We start from the raw sequence: 20,428 nt of genomic DNA on the forward strand, positions 1-20,428 counted from the left end.
CATATATATTCTTTTTCATATCCTTTTCCATGGCTTATTATCAGATATTGAATATAGTTCCCTGTGCTATTCAGTAGGACCTTGCTGTTTATCCATTCTATATATCATAGTTTGCATCTGCAACTAAAAAAAAAAAAAAAGAGTACTGGAAGGAGTTAAGAGGTTCAAATTCTGTCTTCTGGGAGCTGATCCAAAGCTCCATTTTTGTTTCATCTATCCAGGCAGATCTCTTAGAGACCTGGCTCCTCTTGTGAGATTGGAGCCTCTGGGATAGGCTGCTCATATTAAAAACCCAGAGGTATTCCTGGGAAGTCAGGAGAGGAGATTTTGAGTTCAGGTCATAATAGGTCACTACAGTGTTGAGACTAGTAGGACATAGTGAAGCTAGGAAATGAGAGGTAACAGGCCCAGCAGCAGAAGTGGGACCGTACAGCTAACTGAACGTCTAACACTTGAAAAGTGTTTAGGTGTCACAAAGAACCACAGGGATATGTGAATCAGTGAGAAGGAGAAAAGTATTAAGACTAAATTTTTGCAACAAATTATAAGCAAGGGGATTCTGAGCAGTTCAAAGAGTACAGATTTGTTGTAACAAATCATAGAAGAACTATGAAAAACGTCACTATAGTGAAGCAATCCTGAGGGAGTTCTGTTTCACAGGATTTCAAAAGAATACTCAGCATCTTCAGTCTTAATGAAGATAATTCAGGAAGAAAAGGAAAAAGAAAAAAAACAACAACAACTGGCTGCTTTCAGGAAACAAAACTGAACAAAGTGGGACACTCAGAGTTCAAACTCAGCTCCTGGAGGTTAAATTTCCAACAAGCAAGATCTCCAGATGAGGATAAAAGTAGATCCCATCTTCCAGTCGAAAGACTCCCCAGAACAAACCTGAAGTCCCAGTTGCAAACTAGACCAACTAATTTGCTTCCTGTGAAGCACAATCTGTGCATAGAGAAAAGTGTGAAGGGAAACAGGCTGGAGATTCAGCCTTCTCTCTTGGTCATCCTGCCACTTTCAAATAATCTAGGGCCATACACTTCCAGGCAGATGTAAGATGGCAGCATGATTGAGTTAGGCTGGAAACCAACTCTCCCCAACTGAGCAACTGCATGAAATCGAAACAATTTTTCCAAAAGGAGCCTAGGGCCTGCTGCCAAAATTAGGGATGCCTTTCTTCTTTGGGCCTGTCCTTAATTTCTTTCTCAATCTCAATGAGATTGAGATTGCACGATACCAAAAAATGGTTTCAGTCTTTTACTCTACTTCAGATACAAGGCCATGCAGGACCTGGGTGTCGTCTACACTGCTCCAGGCTTCAGTTTTGTAGCTTTGGTGGCTCTGTACATCTTTGAACAAATGCCATTTATTACTTCTCTTGGGCAGAACTAGTGTACTAGGCCTAAGTTCACAGTGCATTTGCTTTATCTGAGCCAGATCTTTCATCTTTCTTTTTTTTCCTCCTCATTTTCCTTCTCTCGCTTCCTTCTCTCCTTCCTAAAATATAAGAAGCAAAATATGATATCTAAATAAAGGCTTTTGACAAGTGTACATGCTAAGTTGCTTCAGTCATGTCTGACTCTTTGCAACCCTGTGGACGGTAGCCCACCAGGCTCCTTTGTCCCTGGGATTCTCCAGGTTAGAATACTGGAGGGGGTTACCATGTCCTGCTCCAGAGGATCTTTCCAACTCAGGATCAAACTTTTGTCTCTTACATCTCCTGCATTGGGAGGCAGGTTCTTTACCACTAGGGCCAACATTTGTTTGCAGATATTAAGTAGGTGTGCAGCTTTCCCAGGGGAAAAAAAACACAGAGATTCTTATTTAGGCACAACTCCCAGTAATCACCATCTCTTGATCCTAGTTGCTTTCCATGAATAGGAAAATAATCATATATAGTGTAGTTAGCTTCAGGTCCTAGAGGAAGATTTTCTTGAACATGTACTGTAACAGGGCCCAGAGAAGTTTTATTCAGTCCCATAGGACACAGGTTCTCCAATTTAACTGCACACTGGAATTACCTGAAGACTTTTTAAAACTACAAGGCCTGGAATCTATCTCCAGAGACTCTAATTTGTCTGGCATGTGGCCTGAACAGAGTTATTTTTTAAAAACTCCTCAGCTTTTATTTAATGTGCAGCCACCAGCATATCACCTGGGAACTACTCAGAAATGCAAAGTCCTGTCCCACCCTACATCAGACACTCCAGTGTAGGGCCCAGTAGTCTGTTTTCAGTGAGCCCACGAGGTGATTCGAATGCACACTGGGGTTTGAGAATCACTGCCCAGGAGAGAGTGGCACGGATGATGGGTGGGCTTTGGGTCCCAGGTGCCAGAGATAATAGCATGTTTTGCCTTCTTCGCACCCACCTTTGGGAAGAGAATGTATGTGATAAATTTGCAAAACACTGCAAATATTTTCTCAGAAGATATAACAAGAAAATATTCCTCTCTTACTAGCCAGAATGAGAATCAAAGACAAATCTCCTTAGCTGAGAAAGTACCTAGTATAGCCTCCTGTGCTAAGTCACTTCAGTGGTGTCCGACTCTTTGTGACCCTATAGACTGTGGCCCGCCAGGCTCCTCTGGCCATGGTGATTTTCCAGTATAACCTCCTAAAGTAGGTGATGTCTTGTGGCCCAGGCATGGTGATTAGAACTGAGGCTTCAGAGCAAGTTTTAAAATTCCAGAGTGAAAGTGAGATAAATGTGTCCCCAAGGCAAGGAGAGAAGTAAAGTGAGTCAAGATGGCAGGAGCTAGATAGCACTTTCCCCTTGCCCTGCAAATGTTTGGTTGGTAGCTGCATGAAATGCTTGGTGGGGGTGGATTCTTTGGAATCACAGAGGTTTCACACCTGAGTGATATTGGTCATGGACACTGCCATAATGCCAGGAAGGTCCTGACATCTAGGTTGTACTCTTGATTTTGGGATTGAAAGCTGCCTGAAATCATTATCATGGTGCTTGACCAGAGTTTGCTTTGTTATGGTAATGTTTTAAGAGATGCAGAAATTAAAATACGGTATTTCCTGACTGGTATTATGCATCAGTCACTGGGTTAAGGCAGTGGGAATACAAGGTTAAAAAATCATCCAACTAAGAGTTTTAAATCCAATGGCAAGAAATACACTATATTTCCTGGCTGGACTGTGTAAGGTCTATGCTAGGAAAATAAAATGTCATGGACCACAGCTGATGGTACATTTAATGATGCTGTGGTTGAGGATGGGAAGTATCAGACATGACTCCCCTAAGGAGGTAACATTTTAACCTGGCCTTTAGAAGTGAACAGATTTTCAAAGGTGTGCTCAGTTTAGTTGAAATAGTAAAAAAAAAAAAGTCTGGCATGTGGACTATGAGTACAGGAGATAAAGCTGAAAAGGTTGATGAATAATCTTGAGAGGAAATAGGACATTTTCATAAGAAAGAAAATTGCATAATCAGGTCAGTAATTTAGAATGAACTCTGATGGAGGCTGTGTTAGAGAAGAACCAATAATGGAGGCAGAAAGCCCAGTCAACAGATTCTAGTAACATTCAAGGCAAGACAGGATGAGTGTCTGGAAAGGCAGAGACTCTGGACACTTACAGGAATGAACTGATTTTTGTTTCAGGGTCCTTCAAAATACACAGTCTGTATGATACCATAATGATACATGTCATCAGGGAGTGTCTGTGTGTGCTCAGTCGTGTCTGACTCTGCAACCCTAATGGACTGCAGCCCACCAGGCGAGAATCCTGGTCTGGGTTGCCATGCCCTCCAGGGGATCTTCCTGACCCAGGGATTGAACCAGTCTCTTGCATTGCAGGTGGATTCTTTACCCACTGAGCCACCTGGGAAGCTCCTACATGTCATTCATTATATATTTGCCCAAACCCATAGAATGCACAACACCAAGAGTAAACTTGTTTTTAAGATAAACTATGAACTTTGGATAGTGACTGCAACCGTGAAATAAAAAGACGCTTACTCCTTGGAAGGAAAGTTATGACCAACCTAGACAGCATATTAAAAAGCAGAGATATTACTTTGCCAACAACGGTCCGTCTAGTCAAGGCTATGGTTTTTCCAGTAGTCATGTATGGATGTGAGAGTTGGACTATAAAGGAAGCTGAGGGGCGAAGAATTGATGCTTTTGAACTGTGGTGTTGGAGAAGACTCTTGAGAGTCCCTTGGACTGCAAGGAGATCCAACCAGTCCATCCTAAAGGAGATCAGTCCTGGGTGTTCCTTGGAAGGACTGATGTTGAAGCTGAAACTTCAATACTTTGGCCACCTGATGCGAAGAGCTGACTATTTGAAAAGACCCTGATGCTGGGAAAGATTGAAGGCAGGAGGAGAAGGGGATGACAGAGGATGAGATGGTAGGATGGCATCACCGACTCAATGGACATGAGTTTGAGTAAACTCCAGGAGTTGGTGATGGACAGGGAGGCCTGGTGTGTTGCAGTCCCTAGGGTTGAAAAGAGTCAGACACGACTGAGTGACTGAACTGAACTGATGAACTTTGGGGTGATTTTGATGTGTCAATGAAAGCTAATCAGTTGTATTAATAACAAATGCACCACTCTGGTGGAGAACCTTGATAATGGGAGAGGCCTTGCATGTGTGGGGCAGAAAGTATAAGAAATCTATGTACCTTTCTCCCAGTTCCACCATCAACCTAAAACAACTCTTAAAAAGTAAAGTCTTTTAAAAACAATTTTTTTTTAAAGTCCAGAGAGACAAAATTTCACACAGTATTTTTCCGTATTTATTTAGCAGAAATTTAGCTAAGTAAACACAGTTTGAAATAGTTCATTATTAATAATTTTATCATTCTGCAGTTACCAAAAATAGTATCACAACATGCATAAATAATGCTCTTGATACTACTTTAAACATTTTTAAGACAGGTTATGAATTAGCATTTGTACTGAGCTGATGTTATAACTTTAGTAGCTAGAGTTACCAAATATTAATAATTAAATAAATAAACATAATTAAACTATATACTTAAACATAATAATTAAACTACGGCAAAAGCTGAGTGAATTTCAATTGTTATAATTTGATTATTAATCTTGACAGGAGAAGAGCCACTAAAAATTTAAGGCTCCAAGGGTTTTCCAGAAAAGGAGAAAAGCTTACTATGAGAAGGTATAATCCCATATAAATTAAATCAAATGGCTAATCAGTATTTTTTAAGAAGCCCACAAGGCGTCTGAGAATTCTGAGAACTCCTTAGATACCTTACATGTTATTATCATAATACTGTCCATTATGTCACTACAAGGTCACACAGTACAACATGTTGCACATGTTGAAAACTCCTTTCCTGAAGAAGCTGCTCACGGCTGAACTGATTTACAGGAACATGTAACTGAGAATCTGCGTAGGTGCTCACCAAGCTACTTAATACAGCAGTGCTGAAAAACTTGTAAATATGATTTTGAGAGCCCATAACCCCTCTCTCCACCTCCAGTGAACACAATGGAATCTGGATATTCAATTGTAAAGTCAATAATAATGGAGGCAAAACCCAAGGAAAGTACACGTTGGTCTCTGGGCCTTAACTTCCACTATCTACCTGCCTAACACTGAGTCACAAATACTTAGCTCTACTGCCGCCTGTCTCCAGTGTTTCCTTCTTCACAGACTCTGCTATGGACATTTTGATACTTAACATACAAACTTGTACTCACTGGTTTTGTCTGATCTTTGTATTAGCAATTAAAGGCAGATGGTCCTTTCTCACTTCTATATTTCCTGATCCTGGCAGTGCCTGATACAAGTTAAATGCTCAGCAAATGTTTATTGAATGAATAAATGAACTAGACAATATTGATTCTAGAGATTGTAACTAAACATTGTAATTGTAGTATTTCATTACTTAAAACTATGTTTAATATAATGCCCCCCAAAAAGGAAGGAAAAAAAAAACTAGTCTTCTCAGATTATTTCTAAGATCAATACTTTAATATACTTTAAACCTTATGTTCATTTATATTCATGTACATGGTACAATTATACACTGGCACAACGTAAGATTAGCTTTCAGTGCTTATTTTTCATTCACATTCCCTGCTATTAGTATAGATTAGCACCAAAAGACAATTCTTAAAGAAATATGTCTCATGAAATGATTTATTAGTAACATTAATATATTATTAAAGTAAATTTTCTCATCCAAGCCTATCCATCTCTACTTTCAAGTCAGGGCTTGTTCATGATAAAAGACAGGTCTAATCACTTTTTAATTCTAATTTTCCTTTGGTATAGTAAACAAGCTATCAAGCAGCAGGTTCCTCCAGTTTTTAATATTTTAATAAAACCACTTCATGCTTCTTCCCCATTTATATACTTACAGGTAAAATTCTATTACAATGAATTCTCTTGGATAGCCAAATTGATTTGTTGTAGCAAATTCACTGTTAGAGAAAAATTATTTTATATATACTATATAGCTTTCAGTATCAATTTATTACAAAGATGCTAGGTTTCAGGAAGTGAAAACCAGCATCTGAAATCTGTAAGTGACAGCATATACAATTCTTTCCATCAAGATCAGAGATCACTGTGTGGTATGGTACTCTTTATTTTGAAATTAATTACAGAACAATCAATAAGTAATTTCTTTCTCTCCTTAACAAAGGTTCCAACAAAGTACTTTTATACCAGTTTATTCTTCATAAATAAATCACTATTATAACTGACTACTTACTGAGAAATAAAAATATTTGAATTTCTTAAAAAAATACAGAGCCCTTCTTGATTAACAGAATTTGTTTTCATGGGATTTTATCTATAGTATCTTATACCTTAGACAAGGAACCATTAAAACAAAGTCAATGACAAAGAATTTATATGACTATATCACACATTTCAGGAAACAAACATGAAGAAACAATTTAAGGCTACCCAGTATAGCTTCTCATAAAACCCAGTGATCCTTACAATTGTAATTAGACTTCAAAGAGACCAAAATATTAGTCTATGTTAAGCCAAGATTAGGAAATCTTCCACTGTTGACATTTTCATGTTCTTAGTTTTTCAATCAAATAATCAGCCTGTAATTAAAAAAATAACATATCTTTAATCTAATTATCATAGCCTATATGAAATAATTTTACTGGCACTCCTATTATAATAAGCCACAACAGAAGAGCTGGATACTACATATTCTTTTCCTAAAAATCTTACCAAAAACTCTCAATTGTTTTTAAACTATAGTAAAGGTGTTCATTTAATATTTTGTACATAAATAGGCAGATTTTTATCCACATTGCCTATTTGTCAGAAAGTCTCAAAAAGAAAAAGAAATATAACACTAAAGTTTTAAAAAGTAAACTAGGGGGGGCTTCTCTAGTGGCTCAGCAGTAAAAGAATCTGCCTGCGGATGCAGGGGACAAGGGTTCAATCCCTGGCCAGGGAGGATCCCACAGGCTGTAGAGCAACTGAGCCTGTGTACCACAACCATTGAGCCTGCTTTCCAGAGCCCAGGAGCTGCAATTCCCGAGCCCACGTGCCACAACTGCTGAAGCCCGTGCACCCTGGAGCCTGTGCTCCACAAAGAGAAGCCACCGCAAGGAGCAAAAAGAGTGCCTCCCACTCGCCACGTCTAGAGAAAAGCCCGTGTAGCAACCAAGACCCAGCACAGCCAAAGCTCAATAAGAATTATTTTTTTAAAAATCAAGAAGTAAACTATATATGGAGGAACTTGAAACCCATTTTAGTAAGTGGAAGAAGTGAAAAGGCTACATACAATACAATTCTAACTATATGATATTCTGGAAAAGGCAAAACTGGAGACTTTAAAAAAAAAAAAATCAGTGGTTACCAGAGGTTAAGCAGCAGGGAGAAATGAATGATCAGAGCACAGAGGATTTTTAGGGCACTTTAACTACTCTGCATGGTACTACATGGATATATGGATACATATATGGATATATGTCATGATACATTTGTCCAAAGCCACAGTATATACTACACAAAGAATGAACCCTAATAAAAACTATGGACTTTGAGTGATAATGATGTATCAATGTAGTTCCACGGATTATAACAAATTTATCACTGTGGGGTAGGATGCTGATAGTGGGAGAGATTGAGTATGTGGGGACACAGGATATATGGGAACTCTCTGAACTTTCCATTCAATTTTGCTGTGAACCTAAAATCCTTTTTTTAAAAATCTATTTAAAAAAGAATAAAAACTAAGGTCTTTTAGTTATATTATTTCAGATATTTTACTCAATCATCTTATATATCTGGAATACTATATAAGATTTCAGAATAAATGTTAATATCTTTATTTTGATTTTTTCAAAGTCTCATAATATATACTTAATATATATATATTTAAGAAGGGTTTGGATTCCCAGGATGAGCCATTAACAGATATCATAATTTTGTTCATTTGTTTTTTTCCCAACTAAAAAATCTTATAAGGAATACAGTTTAGAAGTTATAAAACATGTATTTAAATTATTTTTATTATAAAACATAGTATAGAAAATTAGAAATACAGATTTAAAAAAATACCTCTTTTTTATCATACCAATCTTTTAAAGAGACCACACCAGCTTCCTACAAAATGTCCCATTTTTTAATCTGAAGTACATATACATCTTGGCTTCCCAAGTGGCACTAGTGGTAAGGAACTCATCTGCCAATGTAGGAGATGTAACAGACGGGTGTTCGATTCCTAGGTCAGGAAGATCCACTGGAGGAGGGCATGGCAATCCACTCCAGTATTCCTGCCTGGAAAATTCCATGGACAGAGGAGCCTGGCAGGTTACAGTCCATGGGGTCACACAGAGTCGGACATGACTGAGGCACACACGTACATCTTAAATATATTTTTAATTAAATAAAATAATCTGGACAAGCTGAAGAAAGAGATAATAAGTCTGAAATGTGAATTTTCTAAAAATCAAATGTTTTTTCATTTCTCCTGTAATATGACTATAATAATAATATATATTAACTAATGGTAATCACTTAATTTGTAATTTGATGGTTTTTCAGATATAGCTGCTACAGGTCACCTTATCATCATGGACATATAAGAAACCAGTAAATTACTAGTCAAGTGGCCCTGGAAAGACAGAGTCATTTAATAACAAAGCTTGACTGTCAGATTACAAGCTTATAATCAGTAGAATTCTATCATACTATTGCTCTAGCAAAGCAGAATTTTCCAATTTTCGAGACTCCCAGCTTCAACTTCAGGTTTAGTAGCTGATGCTACTTGCCTCTGTTTCTACAAAGAGGCTAATGATGATAGAGGCTGCATTTACTGAGCCCTTACTATCTGCAAGGTACAGTTTTAAGCACTTGTGTACATGTATGTGTTTGTGTGTGCTCAGTCACTCAGTGGTGTCCAATTCTTTGCAACCCCATGGACTATAGCCCACCTAGCTCCTCTGTCAACCGAATTTTCCAGGCGAGAATACTGGAGCGGCTTGTCTTTTCCTTCTCCGCGGGATCTTCCTGACCCAGGGATTGAACCTGCATTGGCAGGCGGACTCCTTACCACTGCACCATGTTAATTAAATCATCAATCCTCTTCTGAACCCTGGAGGCAAGCATGATTCCCCGTTAAGTCAGTAGTAGACAAAATATTTGGGCCTTAAAAAGTTTAAGTAACTTGCACATGGTCACTTGAATAACTAATGGAGCCAGAATTCAGAACTATTAATGCCACGAACTTCTATATCATCTCCTCTGCTTACAATTCAGAGACTTCACCACGGTGTCACTTCCTACAGATTTGATGACCTGGAAAGTCCCCCAAATTAAAAGGATTATTTTGGATATGTGCAAATAGTATGTTAAAACAGATGACCAAATCTAAGAGGTGTAAGTGTCTACTGTTGCCAAGAAAAGAAAAACTACAACCAAAAGGACAAATGTTTTTGTATGCTGCTAGCGTAACATAACATTAACACTCACTGTGATAAACCAATAGGAATTCACTCTATAAACCAATCTTGACATGAAGCTCAGCTGATCAGCTGGTGCCAGAACATGAAGGTGCAAGTGGGAAATGGAACAGAAGGGGGACACATGGAAACCCATTCTGAAACACAAAAGTACGAGATAACTGACAGATTAGTTCTACCATGGTTTACAACTATATTTTCAGGTTAAAACACATAAATATTAAAGATACCCAAAACAGGTTACCTAAGGTAGACAGATTACCACTCAAACAACTCTTCCACTGTTTTTCTACATGAACTTCAGAGTATTCACCCAGTTCTTTCTCATGTTGAAGTTCACAGTAAGATAAACTCTTCATCAAGAAAAGCTTTCACAGAATATTATGGCACTGTGTAACTCATGATTTCTGAGCTGGCATTACGTCTTACTTCAGTTCTTATCATATCTTTAATTCTCCTAAAAACTGCAGAGTCACTGGACACTGATTAAAGTAGGAGGTCCTTAGTTCTAAGACATGACCAGTAGATGGCATGCTTTCTCCTGAATAACGTGGTCATTTCCTTACCATCACTAAAAAAACTTTCTCATCACTTTAAGTTTCTTGAATACTAAAAGTTAGATTTTTTTCCCTAAGGAAATTCAATTTATACACAATTTTATAGGAATGCACATACTGAACAAAGGAGACTAAGTAACTTAACTCTACCTGCCCACTGCTTGAATATACTTGTCTGTCCAAACTGTAAGTGGTGATTATTACACGATGTTGAGATGTGAAAAGAAGTTTTGTTTATTAAATTTACCAATGAACAATATGTTCACGTTCAGGAAAACTGCATTTAAACCATGAACTCTGCATCTCTACTTTCATTTTCCGGAGGAAATAACATTTGAATAAAACCAACTGTATGTATTGGTTTCCATCTGCAAGTATACATACCTTGTATTTTCAAAGTCAGTGAAATTATTCCTTTCTAGAATGGCTTTTCCAGCAGTTACCATGTTCTCAACTGCAAAACAGGAAAGAAACTACATTATGCTATAGGAGACATTAAGTTCATTACCTAGTTATTAACCCGAACTTTTAGATCCTAGTAAAAAGTCGTATCAAATGGATACACATTTAAAGACTTCTTCAACAGCTCTAAGTTACTGAGACGTTTGCTGATCAACACTTGAATGAAGGTTCAACCTATCACAAACTATCACACGTGAGCTGACTCTAAACAGCTCTTGAGGGATATTATCAAGCGATACTATTTAGGACATCTGATCCTACTGTGGTCTAATTCTAATCATAAGGAAATCAAGTATCTACACAAAAACTGTCTGAGTTAAGAAGACAAGAAAATTTTGAGCTTGTCTTTGAACTCAAATTAGGGATATGACACCCCTTTATACTAGCCCAGCTGTGCATAAAGGTTTGTTTTGGCTTCCAAACTCTCATCTGCCTTAGCATCTTAGTCTCAGTGATTAAGGGTCTTCAGATGGGATACGCTTTCCCATTAAAACATTTTTGGCAACCTAGTATCTTCAGAGCACAATGCCAAACTTTAGATCCCTTCTGTTTCTGAATGGTGTAATCAAGCATTTAAAAAGGGAAAAAGTGAGAGAATCTGCAGAGGATAGTTGTTACAATGAGGCTTATAAAATCATTGCTATCAGTTTGGTTCTCTTAAGTCAGGCTTGAGTGGGAAGGCTTCCATGACAAGGTCAGTACCACTCTGTCAAAAAAAAAAAAAAGCTCAAGCCAGACTGTATCTTGTTTTCTTTCAAAAGACTCCCAAGATTCGAGGGGGTGGGGTAAGGTTAAATTAGGAGGCTGGGATTAACATACATACATTACGATACGTAAAACAGATAACCAACAGGGACCTACTGTATAACAATAGGGAACTATACTCAGTATTTTGTTGTAACCTGTAAGGAAAAAGAACTTGAAAAAGAATATATATACATACATGTATAACTGAATCGCTATGCTGTATTCCTGAAACTAACACAATATTGAAAATCAACTACACTTCAATGAAAAGAATTTAAAATAAGAGAGAGATGGTAGAAGCATGCTACAGTCCATATAACAAGATAGAGAAGGATTTTCAGCACCATAAATCTAGTTCCGAGATTTTAATTGGATGACAAATTAAACTGAAAATATTCAGAAGAGTGTTGCCTAGTTCCTGGTTCAATATGGAGACCTGTGTGATTATTCAACTTGCTTTTGCTTTCAACATAAAACCATTCTTGAAAGTATAATTTGAGGGAAAAAAAATACCCCCAAGATGCCAAACATTTGAATAAATAAAAAAGACTGTTTTTTCTTTTAGTTTCTTTAAAGGACACATGACTATTTAATCATTTTAACAGTCACATGGCTTTATAAAGTATATAGATGAAATATAAATGACAACAATAACACAACAAAGTGTTGCAAAGTTTCTCATATTTTGAATTGATACAATGCTAACAGCTAAGTAGGCTGTTATAATTGCAGGATGTGTATTTTAATTTCTCTATAGTGACTACTTTAAAAAAATACAAAGAAAAATGGCAAAAATGAGAGGAGATAAATTAAAGTGGAATATTAAAAGTACGTTTGAAAAAAAAGTATGTTTGATCAACCACAGAAAGGCAGGAAAGAAACAGGGCAACAAAAAGCAAGTGGGACAAATAGAAAACAAATGGCAAGATGGTGGACCTAAATCCAACTATGTCAATAGTTATATTAAATGTTTCTGAACTAAATGCTCCAATTAAAAGACAGAGATTTCCCATTACATTGTTTTTTTAAAATGCCAATGCAATAACAATGCTATCGTCACATCTTTAAATATACATATTCAATTTATTGTAAGTGAAGGATAGAAGGGGCTTCCCTGGCGGCTCAGTGGTAAAGAATCCGCCTGCCAGTGCAGGGGACACAGCTTCCATCCTTGGGTCGGAAAACTCCTGTAGAAAAGAAAATGGCAACCCACTCCAGTATTCTTGCCCAGGAAATCCCACAAACAAAGAAGCCTGACAGGCTACAGTCCGTGGGGTCTCAAAAGAGGTGGATACAACTTAATGACTCAACAACAACAACACAAGGATAGAAAAAGATACCCAAGGCAAACAGTAAGTAAGAAAGTTGGGAGTATCTAAATCAATATCATACAAAATAGACACAAGAAGTATTTCCAGAGATTAAAATGGAACATTTTATAATGATAAAAATAGATCATTGAGAAGACAATGCAATCATGTTATACATTCACTTAAAATCAGATCCAAACTACATTAAGCAAAACCAATTGTCTCTTTCCTATTTCATTGATATCTACTCTATTATTTCCTTCTTTATACTTATTTTGATCTGATTTTGCTTGCCTCTTTCTAGTGTCCTAAACTGAAAACAGGTCATTGGTTTTATACCTCCCTTTCTAACATAAGCACTTAAAGCTATAAATTTTACTCTATGCACTTTAGCTACATTCTATAATCCTTTGATAAATATTTTTATTACTAATCAATTCAAAATATTGTCCTTTTTGAACTATTTAGAAGTTACTTAAAAGTGTGTTAATTTAAAAATATTCAGTACTATTCTAGATTTTATTATTTCTTCAATTTAATTCCATTGTCATCAGACAACATATAAGATTTTGATCATTTGAAAATGTATTGAGACTTATTGTCCAGAATATATCTTGGTGAACATGTGCTCATAACAAACTATGTATTCTATAGTTAGGTGAAGTTCTATTAAAGTCAATTATAGTCACAGGGCTTGACACTGCTACTAAGTTCTTCCATATGCTTATTATTTTCCAAACTTTAAAGACTAAAAAAAATTAATTGCAAGGACTTTTAAAGGTTTATTATGAAGATATTCAAATATACACAAGATCAGTGAAAATAGTATTATATAATGAAATCCCAAACATCTACTATGCTGCTTCAAAATTAGTAACATTTGATTTGCAACAGCTATAAAAGCTTTTAAGAAGAAAAGAAATATTAGAAAAAGAAAAGCAAGCATAAACACATTTCTCCCTCTTAAAAAAAAAACAATAGTAAATACTTAAGGGGCTTCCCTGATGGCTCAGCGGTAAAGAGTTTGCCTGCCAGCGCAGGAGAAATAGGTTCGATCCATGATCTGGGAAGATCCCCCATGCCACAGAGCATCAAGGCCCGTGTGCCACAACTGCTGAGCCTGGCTTCAAGTTAATAAATGTTGAGGTTGGATGATAAGTACATAAATATTATACTAAATATTTTCTTTAATTTTGCATATATTGGAAATTTTTCATAATGAAAGTTTAAAAAGCCACAATGCTCCTTTATCACAATACCTGGCTAAACTGTTTCAATTGTCACTGCCATCACTGATGCCCGTTCAAGATGATATGACCATGAAGAATACCACCATTCACTTACTGAGTTCTATTTGATCTTTCTTTAGATATTTGCAGTTTTCAAAATGCTTCTTTGGCACCACAAGATAATGATGAGGTGCTGCTGGCTTGATATCTTTGAAGCAAACTAGGTCTTCATTCTAAAGGAAAAAAATGTGTCATTTGTTAGTGAATTTTAAAAAAGAATTTCCTAATGCGGTTGAGGCATATGTTAAACATCATAAATCTCAGTCTGATATGGAAATGGTACTTACGTTACAACTAATCTCCATTGGGCAATTTTGTGATTATGCATTACGTCCATAAAGACAAGCTTTAGCTTCCTTCATGAGACACTCATTTATCCCAGAGAAGAAAAAGACTTATATAAAGTCAATTTCAAGGAAACAATTATGAATGAAGTTATTAAATCCATTACTATAATCCCAGAATTTTAAAAATTTCATTATACATTTCTCCATCTCTACCCTAAGGTTTTTCTCCTCCTAATATGTACTTTTAAAGGTTTGACTACAGAATCATAGCAAGTTTGGTAAATTCTTTTTTAAATTTAGTTTTTTTCCAAAGTCACGTTTTCTTCAATTACAGCATCATCTAGCAACTACATGGGATTACATTTTAAAACTTTTTCTACAAAAAAATTTTTTATTTGCCACTTTATAGCATTAAAAAAGACTCAAAATATTGAAAACAAACTCCAGTATATTGTGCTAAGATATGTATGGCATCAGTTTTCTGTTTTATAAACTCTACACAGTAATGTAAGGAAAAAAGGAAACAAAACAGTGAGTCTTTAAACCTATTAACATTTGAGTTTCAGGCTTTTCCAAGAGAAAAATCTATATTCCCTAAATAAGCTTATTCAATTTCTTATACCTAAAAATTAAGTAAAAACTAAACAAAATCAGTATCAATAATCATAGTTTCCCTCAGAAACACTGACAGAATGCACTGTTGCTTATTAGTTCTCCAATCCAAGAACTAAAATTCAACTGGGACAAGAGCCTCATATGCATCCTAATAATCTTGATTTCAACAAGAATGATGATGAAAGGCAATACAGACATCATGAACTTCCTTATCAGTGTCCATCAGTTCAGTTCAGTTCAGCCGCTCAGTCGTGTCCGACTCTTTGCGACCCCATGGACTGCAGCACGCCAGGCCTCCCTGTCCATCACCAACTCCTGGAGTTTACCCAGCTCATGTCCACTGAATTGGTGATGCCATCCAACTATTGCATCCTCTGTCGTCCCCTTTTCCTCCCGCCTTCAATCTTTCCCAGCATCAGGGTCTTTTCAAATGAGTCAGTTCCTCGCATCAGATGGCCAAAGTACTGGAGTTTCAGCTTCAGCATCAGTCCTTCCAATGAATATTCAGGACTGATCTCCTTTAGGATGGACTGGTTGGATCTCCTTGCAGTCCAAGGGACTCTTAAGAGTTTTCTCCAACACCACAGTTCAAAAGCATCAATTCTTCAGTGCTCAGCCTTCTTCACAGTCCAACTCTCACATCCATACATGACCACTGGAAAAACCATAGCTTTGACTAGATGGACCTTTGTTGGCAAAGTAATGTCTCTGCTTTTTAATATGCTGTCTAGGTTGGTCATAACTTTCCTTCCAAGGAGTAAACGTCTTTTAATTTCATGGCTGCAGTCACCATCTGCAGTGATTTTGGAGTCCCCAAAAATAAAGTCTGTCACTGTTTCCCCATCTATTTGCCATGAAGTGATCAGTATCCATACTGCTCATCTAAGCTTTAGGTGACTGACAAACTGGTCTCCAGTGACACCACATGATACTTTAATATCATAAATATACTGTGGATCTGTCATTCTATATGACATTGCTATACTTTATAAAGAATAAACCATATACTTTGCTCCTTTTCCTTCTTCAGAGCTTTATTCAAATGACACCTTCTTTTTTTAAAATTTTTTTTAAAAATTGATTTGGCTGCCTCAGATCTTAGCTGTGGCACACAGGATCCCGGCTGTGTTATATGGAATCTCCCGTTGCGGCATGCAGACATGGGCTCCAGCTAGTAGTTGTGGAGCATGGGCCCGGTTGTTCCAGGGCACGTGAGATCTCAGTTCCCGACCAGGGACCAAACCTGTGTGCCCTGCATTGGCAGGCGGATTCTTAACCACTGGACTACCAGGGAAGTCCTCAAATGCCACCTTCTTAGTGAAGCACTTCCTTACTAAAAGTTTAAAACTGCATCCCTTTTCTCTTTCGTTGTTCCCCATCTAAGAAACTATGCATTTTATTTATTATGTTGCTTACTGTCTATTTCCTGTGAGTAGAATGTAAGGGCCACGAGGACGGGGGTTTTTGCTCCTTTTATTTGTTTCTGTATCCCAATGCCTCCGGCAGTGTCTGGCACAGAGAAAGCACCCATGTAAATACTGAGTAATGGACGGGTGACTGAGTTTCCTCTTTCCCAGGGACAAAGCTCTACCTCTTGAGGCCAGTTTAAACCTCTGTCCATTGGCACCTGCCCATCAGCATTTAAGCACACCAAAGACTTCCTTGTTTCAAAAAACTTTCTCTTAACTCCACCTCCTCCCGTAGTTACCACTCGCCCTTCTCCCCAAAACTGCCAAACTTCCTTCAGAAGTATTTGCTGTCTTCAATGTTTTAGATTGACTCTCGGGGTTTTTATCAACCATCTGCCCTCTGCCCCATCACTGCACTGCAGCTGTTCTCCTGAAGGTCAATGGTCATCACCCTGGGGACAAAACCAGTTCTAATCTAAGTTGGCCTCTCTGCATGCATACAGGAGAGTCATCCAACCCAGATATGAGGATGAGGGAAGGTGGATATTGCTACCAATCCCTATCTTCTCAACAAATTCTTTTCTCTTCGCTTTCCTAGTTTCCCCTCTGTATCTCTGTCCCCTTTCCAGGTCTTCATCCTCCACCTCTCTTACGGTGGCAGTGTTCTTTAGAGTTCTGTGCAGGGATCCCTTCCCTACTCCACAAATATGTCCTAGGTGATCTTGTTAATTTCCCTCTTTTCAATTTCCACCTGGCAGTTCCTATCATCTGGGTTAGAGATGCAGACTTCAGCATTGTCAGACTCTTAATTATTCCTAAATTGATCTGCTTTTCTTCATCTCCATTACTACATCTTATGTCAGGCCATCATCAGGCTGGATTACCTCAACAGCAATCTCCATGCCTTCAGCCTGGTCCTCTCCAAATCATTCTTCCCCAGGGTACCAGATGATCTTTCAAAGATCAAACGTTTTCATGGAATTCCTCAACCCCTTTCTTCCAACCCAGCATGAACAGTAGCAATAAACGGTGGCGTTTCCTTCCCTTCACTCTGCAAATAAAGCCCAAACTGCTTAACATGAAGTGCAACAGCCTTAATAACTTGGCCCTCGCTTACCTCTCCACCCTCATCTTGTACCACTCACCCCTTCAAACTCTATGCTCCAGTTAGATTGAATTTCTATTTGCCTGTGGCAGAGACCAAACCGCGGAAAGTTCTCTTGACCGAAGACATTCTTCTCTCCTCCTCCTCACCTGACCATACTTATTTTTTCATGTCTCACTTCCTCTGGAAGGTCTTCCCTAACCCTTCAGATCTGGTCAGGTGCCCCTCCCACGGGCCTTGCAAAATACTGCAGGCGGTCAAACCATCTCACCGTAGCACGGAGTACTATCAGCTGCCTCTTCGGTCTGTACTGACTCCACCCTTTAGATTATAAAATGTAAACAGGGACTACTAGCTTTTATTTACCTTGTTCACCACTGAATCTCCAACAGTGCTTAGAAGGAATTCAATTAACTTTTAACAAATGAATGATTACTACAAAACAAAAACACCGCCCAGAATCTTTGGAGATGACTCTTTCAAATGACTGTTTCTCTAAAGGCGAGTCAAGCTGGTAGACGAAAGTGCCTACCCGATATCTGTTTTAAAATATCTAAGCAGAGTCTAAATGCTCTGAAAATTTCCACATATCCCACCTGATAATAACACTTCTAAGGAACTGGACTCTTTAGTGGAAATCGGAATCTATTAACTAATAGCGTGACCAAGGACCAGTTCTGCCAACCTATTTTCAGTCGATCTAACAAATGCGGCTTTTCACAATCACCATTATCTATTTTCTACTAGTTTGTTTTCAGCATCAGTATTTAAAGAATGTAAAGGCAGTGTCTAGAAAAGTGGGGTGGGGAGGCGGGGTAGGGGGAGGTTCCTTTAATAAAATCAGAGGTCACTATTGTCTACCGACCACCTCGGCAGCTGCGGAGAGAGGTTTTCTCTCTGCCTTTTCTCCCCTTAGAACAGTAAACGAGGCTGGCGGCACTCCCGGCGCCTAGAGAAACAAGCCTGTCTGTATCTCTAGGACACCCAGCTTCCCCCAGCTCCATTTACGCAGGACCGTCCCCACCCGATCCACGCCGGCGAGGCCCCTCTAAGCGGAGCCCCCCGGGGCGCTCCGGATCCCACCCCCGCCCGGGCGCGCGTCGCAGCCCACCTCACAGTGTAGGAGTTCGGTGCCGGGTTCCTGGTGCGCCGCGATCCGGCAGAACACGCACTTGCTACTGTAGTTCGCGAGCTCCGGGGACTCTGCGGCGACCGCGGGGGTCTCCCCTGGGGACCCCGCGGGTTGGGCAGCCGCCGCTGCCTCAGAGCGGGCACACGACTTCCCTAAATCGCATTCCTGCCCCTCCATCATCGCACCCGCTCTTCTGCGCCGCCGAGAGGCTTCTCCGGGACGACAGGGCCTCTTGCAGAGTTAGCCTCCTGCACCTCCTAGATTTTACCTCGAGGTGTCGCCCCTCGTCTGGCGCTGGGCCGGGCAGGGAGCTGGGCACAGCGCGGATCCAGGGCGACCGGAGCCGCAAGGCAACTCGCCGCGGAGCCGCAAAAGCCAGAGGCTGGCCTTCACGCTGACTGCCACGCGGGGGCGCGCAAGGACGCGACACGGAAGAGCAGCCGGCGGCGGCGGCAGTCGCCCGTCCCCGTGCGTCTCGGTGGTAACGACGCAGGACTTCCGCCACAACGCCGGCTCGCGGCCCACGTCGCGATGACATCACGTTCGCGCTCTCCCCGGGAGGCCGAATGAATTTGTTGACAGATTCTGAACGTCTTCTCCCTGAAGCCAGTAACATAAAGTGCATCGAGTGTATAATGATGTCTTTGAAAAAAAAAGTTTTAAAAAATTCGTAGGTTTTACGAGAAGGAACATTTCTAGAGCTGTTTTCTACACAGACTATATTTGATGCTTTGGGTATGCATTTTCAACCATGATCATTTTAGGCGATAAGGCTCAAAATATCAACCAGAACTTCACACCTGTTTTTACCTTTTGTTGTTATTATTGACAGCGCCAGCTAGATCAAAATAGTGGGCTTTATCTCATTCTTCACACACAGGTAAATGCGGGATCCTGTAGTTTATAGTCTGACATTCCAGAACTTCATAGAAATTCACGAGGAATTGACCTAGAAACTTCAAGAAATTGACAAGAAATTCAGGCAGGGCTTTCTTGGGAGTTGTGCTTCGGGAAAGAGTGAACAATGAGTAACACATTCCCTTGCTGGCTCCCTGGGTTGGGAGCGGCGCACAGGTTGGTCCCTTGGATGAGGGTCGGGGCAGATCTGTGGGTCTATCAGGAAAGGTGGCTTAGGAGGCCTGCCCACCCATCCCCACCCTCTTGAGGGTGCTGTGTGCAGGGATCATGAGTAATACCCTCTTATTGCTCAGGACATGGCAGAAGTGGCATTTGGGTTTTTGGTTTTTATGTACCTTGTTGTTTATAATTTGCCCAGGCTGTACTTCAATTCAGTTCAGTCCCTGAGTCCTGTCCAACTCTTTGTGATCCCCATGGACTGCAGCATGCCAGGCTTCCTGGTCCATCACCAACTCTCTGGAGCTTGCTCAAAACCTGCAGGCAGTTATTTTTAGTCCTTTAGTTTCCTTATATTCTGTTGCTCAAGGAGACATTTGTCCACGTGCAACGGGTCCCAAGTCCACAGTCTGTCTCATTCCTCTGCTGTGAGTTTTTGCACCCCTTATTTTTAAGGGTTAAAGGGCTGAAGTTTTCCTCTTCTGAAGCATCTTCCTGCTGGACAGGGGTCTCAGAC

The 20,428-nt window shown here is 39.3% G+C and overlaps 1 protein-coding gene across 1 annotated transcript; it reads right to left on the minus strand.

Moving 5' to 3' along the window:
* Positions 1-4,728: 4,728 nt before the first annotated feature.
* On the minus strand, positions 4,729-19,326 carry HINT3 (histidine triad nucleotide binding protein 3). Its single transcript, XM_043439545.1, has 5 exons — positions 18,817-19,326; positions 14,345-14,462; positions 10,866-10,935; positions 9,935-10,061; positions 4,729-7,047 (listed from the first exon to the last, which is right to left on the minus strand). Exons 1-5 carry the CDS (start codon positions 19,015-19,017, stop codon positions 7,015-7,017), a joined length of 549 nt encoding a protein of 182 aa, XP_043295480.1. The 5' UTR covers positions 19,018-19,326; the 3' UTR covers positions 4,729-7,014.
* Positions 19,327-20,428: the final 1,102 nt, after the last annotated feature.

This window comes from Cervus canadensis, chromosome 20 (assembly GCF_019320065.1).
Source record: "Cervus canadensis isolate Bull #8, Minnesota chromosome 20, ASM1932006v1, whole genome shotgun sequence".
Classification (NCBI taxonomy): Eukaryota; Metazoa; Chordata; class Mammalia; order Artiodactyla; family Cervidae; genus Cervus; species Cervus canadensis.